The sequence below is a fragment of the Pogona vitticeps genome, chromosome 2, assembly GCF_051106095.1.
Source record: "Pogona vitticeps strain Pit_001003342236 chromosome 2, PviZW2.1, whole genome shotgun sequence".
Lineage (NCBI taxonomy): Eukaryota > Metazoa > Chordata > Lepidosauria > Squamata > Agamidae > Pogona > Pogona vitticeps.
Window position 1 is genome coordinate 303,608,404 of NC_135784.1, and position 19,535 is coordinate 303,627,938.

The 19,535-nt window shown below is 44.8% G+C and overlaps 1 protein-coding gene across 3 annotated transcripts in view; it reads left to right on the forward strand.

Annotated features, from left to right (window-relative positions):
• Positions 1-19,535, forward strand: part of ST8SIA5 (ST8 alpha-N-acetyl-neuraminide alpha-2,8-sialyltransferase 5) — a 51,410-nt gene that overhangs the window by 8,846 nt on the left and 23,029 nt on the right. For 2 of the 3 annotated variants that reach the window (XM_072992972.2, XM_078384159.1), the window contains exon 2: positions 14,021-14,128. The exons of the other annotated variant lie outside the window; for it this stretch is intronic. In XM_072992972.2, coding sequence (XP_072849073.2) covers positions 14,021-14,128 — 108 coding nt within the window. The remainder of the gene's footprint in view (positions 1-14,020; positions 14,129-19,535) is intronic. 3 annotated transcript variants of the gene reach the window in all.

Consider the following 19,535-nt stretch of genomic DNA (forward strand, 5'->3'; position numbering starts at 1 on the left):
TCGGTTGTCATGCAATGTGCGTTTAATTGCTTCTCTTTAAATAGCTGTAATTTAGACTGTTATAAAACCAGATGTCTCCAGATGTGACAGAGGCAGTTAATGGGAATGGCGTACAAAAGGAACAGGGCTGTAAAAATAATAATGGTGCACTATAAATGGATGTCAGCCCTTTTCTTGACTCCACTGTCCCTTAGGAGTTTGTTCTTTATATTCTCCATTCATATCCAGCCTTCTGTATCATGAGCATTGAGTAGGGCATACTGTGTTTTTCTGTGTATAAGGCTATACTTTTGTCTAAAATCTTTAGACTAAAAATGGAGGGTTGTCTTATACATGGAAGTAAGATGAGGAGAGAACAAAAACAAGTGGAGGGGAAAGCAGGGATCAAAGCGATCCTGCAGGGCTTTGATCCCTGCTTTCCCCTCCACTTGCTAAGCCCCACTTAGATTTCTTAATTTTGAGTTATACATGGGGCATGTTATGGAAAAATACGGTACATAGGATTTATTCAATTTTCTCATTAAAAATAAGGAGCTGGAAGCCTTACACATCTTTTCTCTTGAGAAACTACAAAATTTTTTTTCTCTTTGTCTGCAAGATGGCATATTTTCTGTTGATGTTTTCCAATGTTTTTGTATTCATTAGAATGAATTCAGCATAATCTGCATAGCTAAATTGCGATAGCTCCTGCCTTGTTATGTGCATTCTCAAAATTGCAAGTATTGCATTGATGTTTCTTATCTTTGGGATCCATCATCTTGTCCTTCTGTGTTGCGCCTCTCTCTCTCTCTCTCTCTCTCTCTCTCTCTCTCTCTCTCTCTGTGTGTGTGTTTTGCTTCAGAAAGGAAAATAACAATTATTTTGGGCAGAGATGCTCCCACCAACCTGGACAGAATTTCAGCAATCTCAGCCAGAAAAAAAAATGTTCATTTTCCTATTCTCATGTTAGAAGCAAGAGATTCAATAGGGGTTAATGAAATCTCAACAGCCAGTCTTGAAAGAATAAGTAACTTGCTTAGGTCAGAGAGTCTGATGCCTGGACATCTGCCGAAGTGCCCTACAGAACTTTATAGTACCTCTAGGGGAAAAATCAAAAGCCTGCGTCTGTCACAGTTGGCATTTATTCCCCCAAAAGGGATAATTCCGGAATGAAATCAGACAACCATTTCAAATCATATCAAAATTCATCTGAGCATCAACAGTACAGTATCTTTTCATTATTCAAGGCAACATCAGCCTGGCTGGTTTGATAAGCTTTACTTATCTATATTGCTTCTGCGTTCCATATGCACAAGAATACTTAGAACACTGAAAGCAACCCGAAGTCTTAGAGCTGTGGAAAAACTGTGGGCACCAATGCTTAAGCAGAAATCCATCCTTGGAGGGTTATACATGGGGGCGTCTTATACATGGGTTGTGAAAAGCTGCAGGTGTGATTGCAGTTAAAATTCTTACAACTCTGAGAAGTTGGAAACAAACGTACATTCAAAAACAAAATTCAAGTTGTAGGCTGAACTCAAATTATGTTACACGGTAATTATGTTTCAACATTGCAGTAGCTTACATTCTAAAAATGCAAAAGCTTATAGCCAAGAAAGGCACATTTAAATAACAAAAAGAAAAGAATACATATCTCAACAAAAATAATAAATTGAAAAATAAAAAAGTGGTGCCTTGACTTACGAACGTCCCAACATATGACCATTTCGGGTTAAGACCAGCTCTGGCCACAAAATTTTTCCTTCAACTTGCAGCCAGAGCTTCAAGCTACAACCAAAAAGCAGGGGGAAAAGCCAGGAAATTCAAATTGCTAATCATTGGTAGGCGAAGAGGCTGCAATGCTCTGCTTGCTTTTTGCTTTGCTTTCTTTGCATTTCCGATGGGTCTTGCATGCTCTGCTTGTTTTTTGCTTTGCTTTCTTTGCATTTCCGATGGGTCTTGCATGCTCTGCTTGTTTTTTGCTTTGCTTTCTTTGCATTTTCGATGGGTCTTGCATGCTCTGCTTGTTTTTTGCTTTGCTTTCTTTGCATTTCCAATGGGTCTTGCATGCTCTGCTTGCTTTTTACTTTGCTTTCTTTGCATTTCCAATGGGTTTTGCATAATCTGCTTGCTGTTTGCTCTGCTTTCTTTGCATTTCCAATAGGTCTTGTACAATTTGTTTGCTTTTCTCTCTCCCCCCCCTCTTCGGCCGGAAGGGATTAATCGCGTCTCTGATGGGTCTTGCAGTGATTTTTTTGGGTGTGTGTGTGTGTGTTTTTCTTCGGCCAGAACGGATTAATTGCATTTCAATGGAAAATGGTGCTTCGACGTATGACCATTCCGAGTTATGACCGGAGTTCCGGAACCAATTAAGTTCATAACTTGAGGCACCACTTTAACTTTAAGTAATATTACTGAACATACATGAAAAATTATTAAATAATGTTCTCACCCAGACAAACCAGTATGAATCTATGGAGGAAAATCCATGTTGTCCTCAGCTGCTGCCACTGTTGTTGCTACTTCTGCTAGATGACTGTTGTTGCGTTGTTGTGTTGATGATGGTGTGTAACTATCTTTCCTGACTGTTATTTATACCCATATTTCCACTTCATCAACTAGCAACAATCCTTTCTGCTGGACCTGGAAGTACAGGGGCTTGGTGCGGCCACAGGCATTTCATCATAGGTCCTTTTCCTTTGTTTTGCACCTCCTGTAACCACAAGGGCTTGTAACTCAGAAACTGGCAGGCTGCCAGCATGGCAATAAGCCCTTATTTTTGTGACTCAAATTTGCAAAGCCTGGAGAAATAAAGGCATGTAAATTAAAGGATCGAGTAAACCAAGGTACTGTAAAACCAGAGCATAATAGAGATGGATAGTGCAAATTATAGGACTTGCAAACACCATCTCTGGTCATGTTAGCACATTGCACCATAAACACATTCTACTGTCAGCCATGAAAATGAATCTTATATGGCAAGGCGAGACTGTCGTTTTACAGTGAGATGCAACTGTCAAGCCAGTTCCTCTCTGAACATGGAACAGTGTATACGTATCTGTAGGACACAGATGTCATCTTGTCCTTTGCCTCAGGTGCTAAAGTATCTTTGGAAAGTCATGCCATTGTCTGAAAGCCCCAGAGGAAGGTTTAAGCCTCAGCAGATTCTAAACAGGGCAGCTTTAGTCAGAGAATGGGGAAGTGAAAAATCAGGAGAGCCAGCATGGGGGAGAACCTTCTTCCAAGGAGGGCTGCACTGTCTGGAGGCATAGGAGAAATGTGTTAATCAGCAGCAACTGATGCCAGTGCTGGGGGTGTCAGTCAGAGCCCACTTTCCCCCTCCCGCCATTCCTTAAGTTTTCCTGCATCCTTTGGTGTTGCAGGCAGACTGAAAACGGACAAGGACGACTCAAGGTTTGGCATCTCATCTGGAGGTCAGAGAAAGCAGAACCAAGAGCCTGGAGGCAGAGACAGTTGGATTTTGCATTGGTTCCTCTTCCCGTAGACGTCCTACTATTCTGATTTGGCCACTTTGTTTATCAGCTGGAAATTTGTTTGGCGTTTCAAAGCCCCGCCTCCTTCGGGCATGGCCTCTGAGTGGGTGCCCACCGAAAGAGGTGGCGCTTTAAAGCAGCAAACACCCGTTTGGTTGATAAATGAACCAGCAGGAACGACGGTTTGTGCCCTTCTCTATTTAGATGTGTTATGGAAGTCTAAAAAGCGATGTTGTGCTGTATCCAACCAGTTTCCCATTTTTTAAAAATAATAGCCTATGTTGAAATCCACCATCCCATGATGTTCAATAAAGGTGAGAGCGCCCAGCACCATACAAGGTGCTTTCATTAATACTTTATGATGTATTATTTTATTTATTTATTTATTGCATTTATATGCCGCCCATCTAGACATGGTCTACTCTATTAAAAGTTACCAAAGACCATCTATCTTTTGAATTTCTCTGCCATTATTTAATTTACATTACCCTATTTCCCCGAAAATAAGACCTAACTTGAGAATAAACCCTAGTATGGTTTTTCAGGATGCTCGTCATATAAGCTCTACCCCAAAAATAAGCCCCAGTTAAGTGAAACCCTGCCCTCCACCCTTGTGCAGCAACCAGAAGAACATGATATGACTGTATTTGAATAAATGTAGATGGTGGTACATGACGAAAATAAAACATCCCCTGAAAATAAACCCTAATGCATTTTTTTTTGGGGGGGGGGAGCAAAAATTAATATAAGACCCAGTCTTATTTTGGGGGAAACACAGTGTTTATTTATTTAAAATATCCCTGCCCTTTTTTCTTTAAGAAGGATCCAAGGTGGTCATTAAAAGACAATATTAAAATCTGAAAATACTAAAAAGGATCAAGCGAGCACCACACTTTAGTTTACCAGCTTAGGCTTTGTTGCTGATAGAAATAAATTAACTACACAAAATTATTTCTGTTTCTCTTCTGGGTAAAATACACCATTTAAAAATATTGCATCCTAGGCAGAAGAGGCTTTGTGCAAGTATACTGTATTAGGAGGTCATTATTTGCATCCTAAAAGTGAGCTTCCGGTTTCTAAACAAAACTTTTAATCCTGCATTTTTAAAAGCAAGCCTGTTGATTTGACTTCACCCCCCCACCACCACCACCTTTATTTCAACCGGCAACCCTATTACATAAGGCATTTTCTTTTGTGAGTCTTAACAAAATGAAAAGAGGGTGGTAGGGAGGGAAGATGATGGCAGAAAGTGATTTGACCCAACTCCAGGAGGCAGTGGAAGACAGGAGGGCCTGGCGTGCTCTGGTCCATGGACACGACTAATGACTAAACAACAACAACAACAACAACAACAACAACAACAACAACAACAACAACAACAACAACAACAGGGAGGGAAGAGATGACATGTATTTGAACTCTGATTTCAAACTGCAGGAATGTGGGGAGACCGGCAGGTAATTCAGCACCTTCCTGCGAGGTAGCATTTGGCTACAAAAATATCACCAAGCCAGATAGAGCTAAACTGCAGCCTTGAAGAGCAACAAGAACCTTCTCTTCTAAATAAATCATGGAAGTTTGTTTGCTTTTCCACTCCCAGGCCCCCCCACGTACGTGCTTAGATGAAGAAAACAGAAGCAGAACAAGAAAGTTGTGAAAGGTGCCCCTGCTTTAGCTTATTTCCGCACACACCACCGCCACTGAGCTACAGCGGGTGTTAATTGTTCTGTTTCTGATTTTAAGACCACCTTTCTAGGACCGAAAAGCACTCAGGAATTTGCAGCCACTAGATTTCTTCATCAATTCGCCTGAAATAACAGGAGACCTGTTTTTCAACAAGGTGGGAGAAGAGCAGATTTTCAGCAACTGAGAAAACAGTGTAAAACCTGCGGATGAAGCAAGCCCCAAGGAAATTGCAGCACTCCAGTGAGCGAAGGAATCCATTAAGTAAACTTTTCATTTCAGAAAGCCTTAGGCTGGAAGCTTGAGAAACTTGAGAGAGTGGACAGGCGAGAAGGGGAGGGTGCAGGAGAAGGGTGCTTAAAATGTCATCAGCTGTGCAGTTCATTTTCTCAGGAGTCTGAGCTGAGCTGTGGAAAGTGCAGTGTTGGAAACTACAACTACCAGAATCCCCAGCTAGCATGCCGTCCAAAAAAAGAGAAGAATTATTTCCCCAGGCTTTGATGTTTCCCATTGTTTCATGGCATGGAATTAGAAGCTGCTTACTCTCCCTCTGCTTCCTTTTATAACAATTTACCTGATATTTTGTTGTTTAGTCATTAAGTCGTGTCCAACTCTTCGTGACCCCATGGACCAGAGCACGCCAGGCCCTCCTGTCTTCCACTGCCTCCTGGAGTTGGGTCAAATTCATGTTGGTCACTTCGATGACACTGTCCATCCATCTCATCCTCTGTCGTCCCCTTCTCCTCTTGCCTTCACCCTTTCCCAACATCAGGGTCTTTTCCAGGGAGTCTTCTCTTCTCATGAGATGGTCAAAGTACTGGAGCCTCAGCTTCAGGGTCTGTCCTTCCAGGGAGCACTCGGGATTGATTTCCTTTAGAATTGATAGGTTTCTTCTCCTTGCAGTCCAGGGAACTCTCAAGAGTCTCCTCCAGCACCACAGTTCTTCGCCTGGTTCTCTCTGTGTGTAACTACAATTCTTTTAAGATCAACTTGCTTTATAGAAGATCTAGTCCTGGTAGAGGTTTCAAACTGCTGACATCTTGTTTATTGATATGGATCAATGGGACAGTTTGCATTCTTGGACTCACTTTATTATTATTAGTTTTATTTATATGCCGCATTTCTCCCAACAAGGGACCCAAAGCGGCTCAAACCTTTATGGGATGTGTATACAGACTGTCTTGACGAGCCCCTGAGAGCAGTGTTGCATAATGGTTACAGTCTTGGACTAGAACTCAGGAGACCCAGGTTCAAATCCCCACTTAGTTGTAAAACTCCCTGGGTGACTCTAAGCCAGTTACACTTTCTCAGCCCAATCTGCCTCACAGACTTGTTATGAAGATAAAGAGGGAAGAGGAGAGCCATGTATGTTGCCTGAAGCATGTTGGAAGACACGTAAAGGAGAGACTGCTAAGTTTGTTGAGGCTGGCTGTTCTAGATGAGAGCTTCTGGGAGATGCAGTCCAAGCTGGGGGCCGCCCCCGTTTAGTCGTTAAGTCGTGTTCTACTTTTCGTGACCCCATGGACCAGAGCACGCCAGGCCCTCCTGTCTTCCACTGCCTCCCTGAGTTGGGTCAAATTCATGTTGGTCACTTCGATGACACTGTCCAGCCATCTCATCCTCTGTCATCACCTTCTCCTCTTGCCTTCACAAAGCTGGGGGCAGAGAGGACCAAAAACAGCTTCCGTCCCTTTCGTCCTGCCTCAGATCTGGAGTTGCCAGGAGGGGAGCCAGAGATGTGCCCTGGGTAACAGTAGACTTCAAAAGGCAATTCACATAGAATCATAGAATCGTGAAGTTGGAAGGGGCCTCTAAGGCCATCAAGTCCAACCCCCTGCTCAATGCAGGAATACAAATCAAAGGATGTCTGCCAGGTGGTTGTCTAAATTTCTGTTGAATGTCTCCAGTGTTGGAGCGCTCACCAACTCCCGAGGTAACTGGTTCCGCTGTCGTAGTGCTCTAACATTTAGGAAGTGTTTCCTGATATTCAATCAAAATCTGTCTTCCTGTAACTTGAGCTCATTGTTGCGTTCCCTGCACTCTGGGATGATTGAGAACAGATACTGCCCCTCCTCTGTAGGACAGCCTTTTAAGTATCTGAAAAGTACCACCCTATCTCTCCTCAGTCTTATTTTCTCAAGGCTAAACATGCACAGTTCTTGCTATGTTCTTGTTTCATCTTGAAGCTGAAAGGGGGGAAAGTGAGATACTGCACCACCCAAACTACAAATCCCAGAATTTTTTTAAGATGGAGAGAGGGCAGTTAAAGTGGTATCAAGCTGATCTCACTATATAACATGCACACTTCCCGATTATTATGGGAGACCGAAGAAACTTATGTATTTTCTCTACCCCATGAATCATTTTTACAAATCGTTATAGTATTCTCTCATAGCAGGTCTCTCTCTCTCTGTCTCTGTCTCTGTCTCTGTCTCTCTCTCTCTCTCTCTCTTTCTGTTTGGCTAAGGGAAGAGATTCCAAGCTCTTAAACTTCCACTTGTAGGAAATGAGCAAATGGAATTAGCCCCAAATGAACGAAATTTTGCTGAATGTTATCTCCACGCAGCTGTCAGAGACTGTCAAAACATTGACAGCTGCTGCCACATTGTCCCGTATCAAAGGCGGGTGATGAATGTTAAATGCTTCCTGAACCCTGTAAACAAAGAGACTATTTGCTGAGCAATGGCCATCAAAATCTAGTGAGGAATTTTGGGCAGAATATGTGGCCGGAGGAATTTGTTTAATTCAATAAAGTAGGTCATGCTGTTGCGTGACGTATTTCTTAAGGATGCAAGTGGGGAGGAAAATACATATTATTGTTACGATGTGGCTCCTTATCATTTGCATCCATGATTAATACATGCATTTTCTTGCTGAACATTAAATGAAGAGGTATTCATTGCACGGTAGTCTGCAAAGCTGTGGGATGTGCAGGGGAGAAACGTGCCGGTTCCCCTTCAGTAACCTTGAGTCCTCTTGCTTCCCTCTGAGCAGTTCCAGTCGTTGCTTGCCTGGAGAGCCCTTTGTTGACAATTGTGATCCATTTTTCCCATCAGTTGCTGTGTGCAATTCGGTGGCCTGAAAATAAGTATTCTGGCATAATGGCTGTGTCTCTGTTTTGTACTGGCATCATCCCCAGGCATCCTTCTGCTGACAGTGGGAACTAATGGGTCAGCCACAATAGCTGAGTTGATGTGCTGTGCAAAACTAACTGATTTACATCTCTTGGCAATTGGGCAGCATCTTCTTTTCTTTTCTAAGTGAGCCAAAGAAGGGGTGTGGTTAGAATCATCAGTTTAAAACTGGGTAGCTCAAAGTTCAAAAGAGGTCAGCCCAATGTGGCATTTGTGCCACTGTTTGTTCCAGGTTTTGCACCGGTTGTGCTGAAATGGTTCCTGATGTCCAAATGATTCATATGTCATAGAGAGTATTCAGAAACATAGAATCATAGAATAATGGAGTTGGAAGGGGCCTCTAAGGCTGTCACGTCCAACCTCCTGCTCAATGCAAGAATCCAGGTCAAAGCAGATCTGACAGATGGTTGTTCAATTTTCCCTTGAATACTTCCAGCATTTGAGCACTCATCACTTCCCAAGGTCACTTGTTCCATTGTCATACAGTGGTGCCTCGCTTTACGATTACCCCACATTACGACAAAACTGCATTACGACGATCTTTTTGCGATCGCAAAACGATGGTCTGAATGGGTTTTTTTCTCTTTGCGATGATCGGTTCCCTGCTTCGGGAAGCAACTCTTCGCAAAATGATGATTTTCCTCCAGCTGATCGGCGGTTTTAAAATGGCCGCCAGGTAAATAAAATGTCTCCTCGCTGTTTTCTGGGACGGATTCCACACAAGACAGCCACTGAAAATGGCCGCCCTATGGAGGATCTTCGCTGGACGACGAGTTTCCAGCCCGTTGGAACGCATTAAACGGGTTTTAATGCATTTCAATGGGCTTTTTATTTTTACATTACAATGTTTTCATTCTACAGCGATTTCGCTGGAACGAATTAACGTCGTAATGCGAGGCACCACTGTACTCTTCTAACAGTCAGGAAGTTTTTCCTGATATTCAGCCTAAATCTGGCTTCCTGTAGCTTGAGCCCATTCTTATGTGCTCTTTATACCTTTCCCTTCCTGCCTCTCCAGAACTTTTTCATCTAGTTGAACCCTTTGGTTTATTTTCAGTCCTGCTAATAGGATAACCAAACTGTGATTGACAGGATGTGTGGAAATGCATCCATGAGATATCTCCCAGTATCCCTTTCCTTTCAGGTCTGTTGGGGGGGCACCTATTGTGTGCTAAAAACAAAGCCAAGCATCTGGATTTCGAAACAACATGTTAGATTTAATGCTAATCCTTTTATGTTAAGCAGGAGGAATGTACCTAATATTAAGAAAATTATGTTTTCAAACTAAAAGCATGAAAAAGGTTACTTGCAAAACATTACTTTTTTGATGCATCAGTTGTCTTATCCTCTAGTTTTATGCAAAAATAGCTTCTTTAATATTAACACATTACATTCCTATGCAGCCCCCTCTTGTTGAAAAAAAGTCAGCAGTGAGGTTATCTGTGAAAAGATAAGTTTTCACCAGGGAAAGGCTGAGCCCTTCAAGTGGGCAATGAAAGGATTCAGTGACATACCGTGTTTCCCCAAAAATAAGACAGGGCCTTATATTAATTTTTGCTCCAAAAATGCAATAGGGCTTATTTTCAGGGGATGTTTTATTTTATTTTCATGTACAACCATCTACATTTATTCAAAGACAACCACGTCATCTTCTGGTTGCTGCACAAGGGTGGAGGGCGGGGTTTCACTCAACTGGGGCTTATATTTGGGGTAGGGCTTATATGACGAGCATCCTGAAAAATCAAACTAGGGCTTATTTTCAGGTTAGGTCTTTTTTTCCGGGGAAACAGGGTATTATTGGAACTGCAGTATGATGATAATCCCAGAGGCTCATTATGTAAGAAAGTCCGCATCTCAAGGTTGCAGCACTGGGCAAATCAGTGCCTATAGCTACAAACAAAATTCTACCATTTTTTGGGAAGAGCGTCAGGACTCTGCTTAGCTTCTAAAACTGGATGTGACTAAGTATCTCTGGGGCAGTAGGATGGAGGTGATAGGCAGGAATGGATGACCAGGGGTTGGCACTGTCTTTAGATTTGAGAACTAGAACACCTCCTTGGAGGAGACATGGATCACAGTCCCCTAAGGAGTGGTCCTCTCTAGAAATCAGGGAGGAGGCACTGAATTTTCCCAGCTAACAGCACCACCTCAGCTTGTACCGTCTGCCTAATGAGAGGTTCTTATGAAAACAGGACGCTGCCTGGGAGCAGGAGAGAGGGCTGGTTCGTCTCGCATGGCCTAATATTGCACGATCTGCCTGCAAGCGTTTCGTCCTGAAGTCGTGTCCATTAACTGCTATAGTAGGATAGGATAAGAGCAAAGCTTTCACTCTTCACCATGAGTTCTGCTGTGGAGACAAACTCCCGTTGTATAACAACAACACCTAGAAAAAGGCTGTTCTCTAATAGTTTGTTGCAGAAGGAAGATTCGGGGGCTGAGCAAAGGTTTTTTTCCCCAGCTACCGTTCCCAGAAACCCCCAGTCCGTATGGCTATTGAAAAGGGATTATAGTAGCCGTAGTCTAAAGTATCAGGAGGGTGTTTGCTACCCTGGCCTATGGGACGTTGACTACTTTTTGACATGTCTGCAGATCCTTCAAACAATATTAAGCGGCCTCTGTGTGACGCGTCTGATTGTTCCATTATTATGCCCATTACTTATGTTTTCCGTTCTCGGTAATTGCTAGGGGTCCATGGTTTGTATAAGTAGGCGTCTGCGTTTGATGGCTAATAACAAGTCCTTTTGAAAGTCAGTAATGCTGACGTAAGTCAGAAGTGAGTCAACTTGATGGTTCATCACAGGAAGACGTATAATGATGAAACATATAAGATTTTGATGCTGGAAGATGGATTCTGGATCGGATAGGCAAGGTGGAGGGAGGTTAGGCCAAGCAGAGCAGAGTGTGGCTGGTAGGAAGGAGGCCAGCTGTGGGGAAAGGGGGTGGGAGTCTCTCTGGTGTTCCTCAGTATGGAAGATTACACTAGCATCCTGACCAGCTTCAAAGAACAGCTTTTATAAGTCTTTTATAAGACACTGTGTTGAACCACAAGATCAGCAGACCAAGGCCCCTAGGAAGCTATTTCTGGCTCTTTGAAGTCCCAGAATGTTGGTGGAATAAGGTGCTGAATGCTCTGGTCTGAAAATCCCTTTGGCACCTTCTTGACATCAAAAGGGACTGACAGTCTCTGCCTACCTGTGCACTCAGTTGGACCATAAAGAAGGCTGACAAATTGATGCTTTGAAATGTGGCGCTGGAGGAGACTCTTGGGAGTCCCCTGAACCGCAAGGAGAACAAACCTATCCATTCTGAAGGAAATCAACCCTGAGTGCTCACTGGAAGGACAGATCCTGAAGCTGAGGCTCCAAAACTTTGGCCATTTCATGAGAAGAGAAGACTCCCTGGAAAAGACTCTGATGTTGAGAAAGTGTGAAGGCAAGAGGAGAAGCGCACAACAAAGGACAATATGGTTGGACAGTGTCATCGAAGTGACCAACATGACTTTGACCCAGCTCTGGGAAGCAGTGGAAGACAGGAGGGCCTGGCATGCTCTGGTCCATGGGGTCATGAAGAGTTCGACATGACTTAATGACTAAACAACAACAACAAAGTGCACTCAGTCAAAGGTGGTTGTTGGGGTTGTTATGTGCCGTCACATCACGTCTAACTTATGGTGAGCCTATGAATGAATGATCTCCAAAATGTCTTGTCTTCAACTGCCCTGCTCAGCTCTTGTAGACTCAACCCTGTGGCTTCCTTTACGGAGTCAATCCATCTCCCATTTTGTCTTCCTCTTTTCCTGCTGCCTTCCACCTTTCCTAGCATTACTGTCTTTCCCAGAGAATCGTGCCTTCTCATGATGAGCCCAGAGTAGGACAGCCTCAGTTTCCACATTTTTGCTTCTAGAGATAGTTAAGCAGAAGTTAGCAATGTAGATGTACAACTATAACCAAAGCAATATGTACATCACAGACACACAGACACACAGACACACAGACACACACACACACACAGAGAGAGAGAGAGAGAGAGAGAGAGAGAGGAGACTTTCCATGCTCAGCAGGAATCTCTGTAAAAGATTTGTATTCACATTTGTTTGTTTGAAAGCAAGCAGAAGCTTCTGTGCAACTGGGATCAAGGTTATTTCACAAGCAGATTCCAACACTAGATCTCTCTCCTCAAAATGGTGAGCTGGGGAGTTAAGAGTGGGGTCAGCAAAACAAGAAAAGCCCTTCAGACAGCTGATGCTGGATGGCACCACTGATGCCCACCTTCCTTTTGAATCCCTATCACCATTTCCCTTCCCTGGAGAAGACCACTGCCTGTGTCCCACAACCCCTTTCCTGTATTGCCTAACCTTATGTGCTATTCTCAGGTGCAGCAGAAAACACCAGGATCTTAAGTAAGACTAAGTTTCTAGTCCTGTTGGTTTCTGTAGGTAGCCTGGAATTGTTCTTTTACCATAACCTATATAATATCTTGGTTCAGTCCTGGAGGCCAGCATGAGCAAAGTTGATGAGGAGAGTAAGATCATGTTTCTCTTCATCTCTTAGGTAACTTAGCAGAACTTGGAAAAGTTACTTTTTCGTATCAGAATTCGCGGAATCCCTCAGCCAGCACGGGCAACAACTGTTTCTCCACTTGGTTTGGTTGTGCCTCCCAGCCTGATGTAGAACTCTGAGGAGCTCAAAAGCTTGCACAATCTTGTCCAGTTTTACTTTGGTCTCCTAAAAGTATTAGGAGTGTCTGTGTTAGTATGATCGCTTCTCACCTAAGACATGAACTTCCTTACATTTAGTCTCTGGGTGTTTCTTAGTTCCCTGGGGGTTAAAGAGGGTGGGCCCAGCGAGCGAACACCTGTATAAATCCCATTGATTCAGTGGATCTTTTCTCTTTGGGAATACCAACTGGAGTCCACCCTAGATGTTTAATGAAGTGGGGCAGTAGGGCTGATGTATTATCTCAGCTGTCTTGGGCTTGAGAAGTCAAAGGGAGCAAAGGAAGATGGGTGAACTTCAAAATAACTTGTTCAAACCACACTTCTGACTCGCTTTCAAAACAAACAAACCTACAATTGTATTTGCGAAGGCTTTCATGGCCGGGATTCTAATGGTTGCTGTGGGTTTTTCGGGCTCTCTGGCCGTGTTCTGAAGGTTGTTCTTCCTAACATTTTGCCAGTCTCTGTGGCCAGCATCTGTCCTCTGAAGATGCCAGCCACGGAGACTGGTGAAACGTTAGGAAGAACAACCTTCAGAACACGGCCAAAGAGCCCGAAAAACCCACAGCAACCATTAAACCTACAATTTTTACTCCCTTATTATTTTTCTTTATTTATTTTTCCTTTGGTTAGGTTATGTTTTGCTTTACTTATGGAAAATATACTATAAAATCTAGGGGAAAGCATGCATTTTCTTTTCTTCTCTATACTTTGTTAAAAACTCTTTTTTAAAAGTTTCTGTCATGCTGTTTAGAGGTGCTAAAATTAAACAAAGACATTCCCAAGAGAGCCCCTGCTGGGCCACTTACCTTACATTTTTTTTCCTGAAAGCAAGTCTAAAGTGGAGGTGGGGAAAAGCACACCACCCTGACCCTTGAACAATAATTCCGTGGAGAATGGGACTGTTCATTCTTCCTGTCTTTTGGAAAATGTATTCTGTCCACTGTATAGCAGATGCTGAAAAGAACAGAGCTGATGTATGATGTGAAATACCAATTGCCTCGTTTTCTTGCTAGTGGGCTGCAGTTTAGCTGGCAGAGTGGAGAGGAAGTGGCCAATTGGACCGGCGGTCCCAATTTCACGGATGGAGGAGCTCTGAGGACTGGCAGTGGCCCAGGCACAAGGTACAAAACACGCAGAGGATGTGATGCAGGAGTGGTCAACTGTGGTCAGCAGGAAGAGTTTTTGGACACAGTCTGGGGAAGGGCTATCGCTCCATGGTAGACACAGAGCTTGGAAATAGAGATGGCCGCAAACCTCGGTTTGGAGTTCATTGGTGTGGTACCACAGGTTCTCTCCCTCTCTCCTCCCCGCTGGCTCGCCCACTCATAAACTGGCACACGCTGATTTTCTCCTGCTCTTCACACTATTGTCTAGTTGCAGTTGGAATACAGACTTCCCTTCTCTGCCTCCTCCAGCAGCTGCCCACTCAGACAAGGAGGCAGGGCAGGGATTTCTGCAGTGCTACCTTTCAGTGGACAGCTGCTGGAGGAGGCAGAGATTGGTTGTCTGTGCGACTAGACAAGCGCACAAAGAGCAGGAGAAAAGCAGCACTCACTAGCTGGTGAGTGGGCGAGCCAGCTGGTGGGTGGTAGGGGACAAGAAGGTGTGGTACCTGTGAGCGAATCAGGTTTGTGCCTACCTCTGCTTGGAAGCTTACTTCTTTTGGATGACACCTCCCATAACACACACACACCCCAGCATGGCCATGCTGCCTATGGGATTCTGGAAGTTGTAGTCCAAAAAGGGAACTTCTCTGTCCTTCATAAGTTGAGGGTTCCAGGTTAAGGAAGCCTATAGACAAGAATGGGAAGATCAACCCTGCAGGTCTGAATTGATGACACAGGTTTATACAGATCAGTCATCTCCTGTAAAATACTGTTGAGCTCATATACTTTTGCACCTTTGCCATAGCCTTAACAAGCTGCAAAGGTGATCTTTTGTTTTATTTTACTTTTTTATTATTTTACAGAAGCCTCACCTTTACCCCTGATTTAGGACTCAAGATGGCACATCACAAAATTAAAAGCTGATGTGGGTAAATCAAGTGTATGTAGAAGATTCAGTCCCTGGTGATTCCACAAGAAGTAGTTTAGAGAAGATGCTAATTCGTGTGGCTCAACCTAGGGTGGCCCAAGCATTAAGACTGCAACTTCCACGGATCCAGAGTAGCTAGTGATGGAGATGATGGGAGTTGGAACCCAGCTGCATCTTGAAGGCCTTGTTTTTATGGCCCTGTTCTTATTACGTTGCATGTCTGTGTGGCTTTTAATTATAAGCCACTTTGACAGCCGACTTTGGCTAAGAAGTGAGATAGAGAGAGCTTCCCTTCGTTCTCAACGTGCCTTCCCTAATATTCTTCTTGAGTCGCTTTCATCTTTGAATCCCTTGATCTATTTCATTTCAGGAAATGAGCTGTCTTCTGCTATACTTTCTCTCTTAGAAAGACAACTGTTCCTTTTTATACTTCTGTCCATCTGCCGTTGTCTTTTGCAAATCTTGTAGCCTGGATTCTTGGGTGACGTGGATGGAGATGTGAATCCATCTCATGAGCTTGCTGGTTCTTGACAAGATGGGCTGCCTCTACACTTAGCGCCAGCCTGTTGAATGTTTGTTGACACACATGAGATTTCATGCCTCCAGCATGAAAATGAGACAGTTCTTGCCTATGAAGGGTTCTACAATTGGCGTAAGATGCCTCTGTGCAGAATTAGTGCCTTGTTCCTTTGGGAAGCAAAGTGCGCCCGTGCACACTTGCAGAGGACCAAGCACAGAAGAAGTGGCCGGTCAATGGAAAAGAGGCAAGCAACCATGCAACGAGGCAGCAGCTGTCACGCTTTAGCTGTGCATGACCTATTTGTGCGCATCCTGGAAGAACCATTCAGCAAAATAAGCACGTGCTTAGGGCATTGACAAGGAAAGGGGACACTACAGAGTTTTTTCAGTGCCATTTCCACCATGAACCATGGTGCAAATGGTGCACCCTCTAGAAGAGGGGTCTCAAACTCAATTTACCTGGGGGCCGCTGGAGGCAGAGTCTGGGTGAGGCTGGGCCGGATCAGATTTTCTGCCAAGCGGAGCAAGAGCCTGAGGAAGCCGCCCAGGAGTTTCCTTAGCCTGGCTGGGGCTCCAAGGAGGAGGAGGAGGGAAGTGCGAGCCCTTGTCGCCAGCCACGACCCCCTCTGGCTCCTTCCTCACTACCACCACCACCACCACCAGCAGGACGGAGAAAAGGAGAAGGGAGGAAGCGCTGGCGACTGCCTAGCGGGGCGGACGACATAAATTTTTAAAAAAAAACCCTCACAGAATCACTTTGCCAAAGGAGAAAAGCTCCCACTAGTACCTGTGAAATTAAACAGAACAGGGCGGGGGGCCGCCACAGGTGCACGCACACACGCACGCACGCACGCACACACGCACGCGCACACACACACACACACACACACACACACACACACACAGAGAGGTCCAGCAACCTTCTTCTGAGAGCCCCCGTCAAAAAAAGGTGCACTCAGCAGCGGCGGCTACCTCCACCATGACAGAGGAGCAAATTTTGCAAGGTGAGCCCAGGCAGCCTCCAGAGCCAAGGCGGCTGAAGCAGGACAAAGAGGAGGAGGAAGCACCGCTGGGTTCTGAGGCGGCCGCTGTCCGGGCTGGTGCTGGGGGTGCCGAGAGAGAAAGAGAGCCAGAGAGCGGTTTACCTGGAAGAGGCGGCAGCGGTAGCTGCTGTTGGCAGCTTGGAGGCGCTCTTCGAGGACGGGCTGGGAGCAAGCTCCGCTCTCAGGCATCGCTCGTTGGCGGCTCAGGCGCTCAGGGAAAGGGGCCGGCAGTGCACCTCACTCACCGGCTCTCTCCTAAGATAGCGCCTCTTGCACCCTCCATCCGGAACTGCAGCCAGCAGACAGGCGGGCGGGCTGGCAGGCTGCAGTTCTGGATGGAGGGTGCAAGAGGCACTATCTTGGGAGAGCCGGCGAGCGAGGCGAGGCTTCTTTTTTTTTACTTTTGACAGCAGAGGACGCGTGGGCACTTCGGGGGGAGGCAGGCAAGGCGGGGACCACAAACTATCATCCGGCGGGCCACAAATGTTTGAGACCCCTGCTCTAGAACAAACCACATCCATCCAGATCCCTCAGCTCACTCCCTCCCTCAAGAGCCCCCCCCCCGAAAACCACCTCCCTACTGAAAGCAATTGTAAAAACTAAGCAGTAGAAAGATTCACCTAGTGAGAAAACTTATCTTTTGAGGGGGATGATCATTCAATCATCATCATCATCTCCTGGTGTTTTTGTTTTTTTAATTTTTACTTCTCTATTTTGGGAGGTTGGGCAAGGATAAGGATAAAAAGGGCTGCTGGTCTTTTAGAGCCATGGACTCTGCACTATAGGGGCAGATAAGGCAGATTAGGAATCCTTCAGTCTCGAGAGACTATGCTCTCATGCTCTGCATGGAGGACTTGGAACAGCGTCTAGTGTGGCTGAGAAGGCCAATTCGAGAGTGACCATCCCTTCCACACTGAAGAAAAATATAATCTGTCCCCTGTCCAGCTCCCTGATTTTTCTGGTTTCGGGACTGCCTCTTTGCCTCAGCCTGCTGGACAACGGTCTCTTCAAATTGGGGGAGGCCATGATGCACCGCCTGCCTCCAGACTGAATGCTCAGATGTCAGGGTTTCCCATCTGTTGAGGTCCATTCCTAAGGCCTCCAGATCCCGCTTGCAGATATCATTGTATCGCAGCTGTGGTCTCCCTCTGGGGCGCTTTCCCTGCACTAATTCTCCATGCAGGAAATCTTTTGGAATCTGACTATCAGCCATTCTCATGACATGCTCAAGCCAACATAGACGTCACTGTTTCAGTAATATATACATGCTAAAAATTCCAGCTCATTCTAGGACTACTCTGTTTGGAACTTCATCCTGCCAGGTGATACCAAAAATGCATTGGAGACAACGCATATGGAGCGTGTTCACTATAGGTGCAAGCAAATAATAATAATAATAATAAAACTACCCCAAATAGGTTTTTAAGCTTTTGTTTGAGTTTTTCAGTTTACAGATTCTGACAAAATCTGTCTGTATTAATCAAAGTTTGAAAGAGCAAGTTTTGATTGTATGTATTATTTTGTATATGTGGTTCTTTTTGCTACATGCTATATTTTTAAATTACAGTATTTTCATGCATATACAGTGGTGCCTCGCTTAACGAGCGCACCATATAACGACGAATCCGCGTAGTGATCCCGTTTTCGGGATCGCTAATGCAGAGGCATAGCGTCGGCCCCAATGGGCAAAACTCGCATAGCGAAGATCGGTAAGCGTTTCGCTTACCGATCTTCGCTTTGCGACGCCCACAGATCAGCTGTTCGGCGGTTTCAAAATGGCCACCAGACACCCAAAATGGCCATGCACAGTGTTTTTGCACCCTCCCCTCGCTTACCGAGGGCGCAAAAATGGCTGCCGGACCCTGGAAACTTCGCTAAACGGTGAGTTTTGTGCCCATTTGGAACTTCCCCGTTCCATTTAGCGAAGTTTTCACATAGCAAAGGTTAATCCGGAACAGATTAACCTTGCTATGCGGGGCACCACTGTAATAGGAGCGTTCTACAGTTTTTTCAAACTGTAGGACCCGCCACATATTATATTCACAGGGGCCACCATAATCTTTTCAGTGCTTGGGGCCTCTAACTGTCTTAATGCTGCCCTGACTGACTATACAAGGGGGAAAATTTCAGTTTGTTTTTGTTTCGTGTACTTCGAGAGGTGCTCTATTTTCAGGTACCTGCTAGTTTAGTAAACACGAAATGGGCTGAATCTTTAGCTTTCCTTCATTTCAGTTTCCCCTTGCAGGTCTCTGGCACTGGACCAACTTAAGCTCTACAGAAACCTCAAAACTTCGTAAAAGCAGGAGGGGAATTTAACAGACAATCTGCTCCAAATGTGAGCAGCCCAAAGAAACAGACACCTGTGGAGCCAGCACTTTGCAACATTTATGTCACACCCTCAGCAGCATTAAAGAAATTAAAATCACCATCAGGAGGAAGCAATACAGATGAGAAAGGGAACCATCAGATACAATAGAATAATCCAGTAAAGTGAGCCTACAGTGGTGCCTCGCTTGACGAAGATAATCTGTTCCAGCAAAATCACCGTAGAACGAAGTCGTCGTCAAGCAAAAGTAAAAAACCTATTGAAATACATTGAAAACTGGTTCAATGCATTCCAATGGGCGAAATGCCTCAGCGTCCAGTGAAGATCCTCCATAGGGCAGCCATTTTCCAGTGCCTGTATAGCGAGGAATCTGTCCTAAAACACAGCGGGGAGCCATTTTGCACAGCGGGCGGCCATTTTGAAGCCCCTACGATCAGCTGTTTTGATCATCGTTAAGTGAAAAATTGGTTCCCGAAGCAGGGAACCGATCGTCGTTAAACGAAAAAAACCCATACAAACATCGTTTTGCTATCGCTATAGCGATCACAAAATACTCATCATTAAGTGATTTCCTTGTCTAACGAGGTAATTGGCAAGCGGGGCACC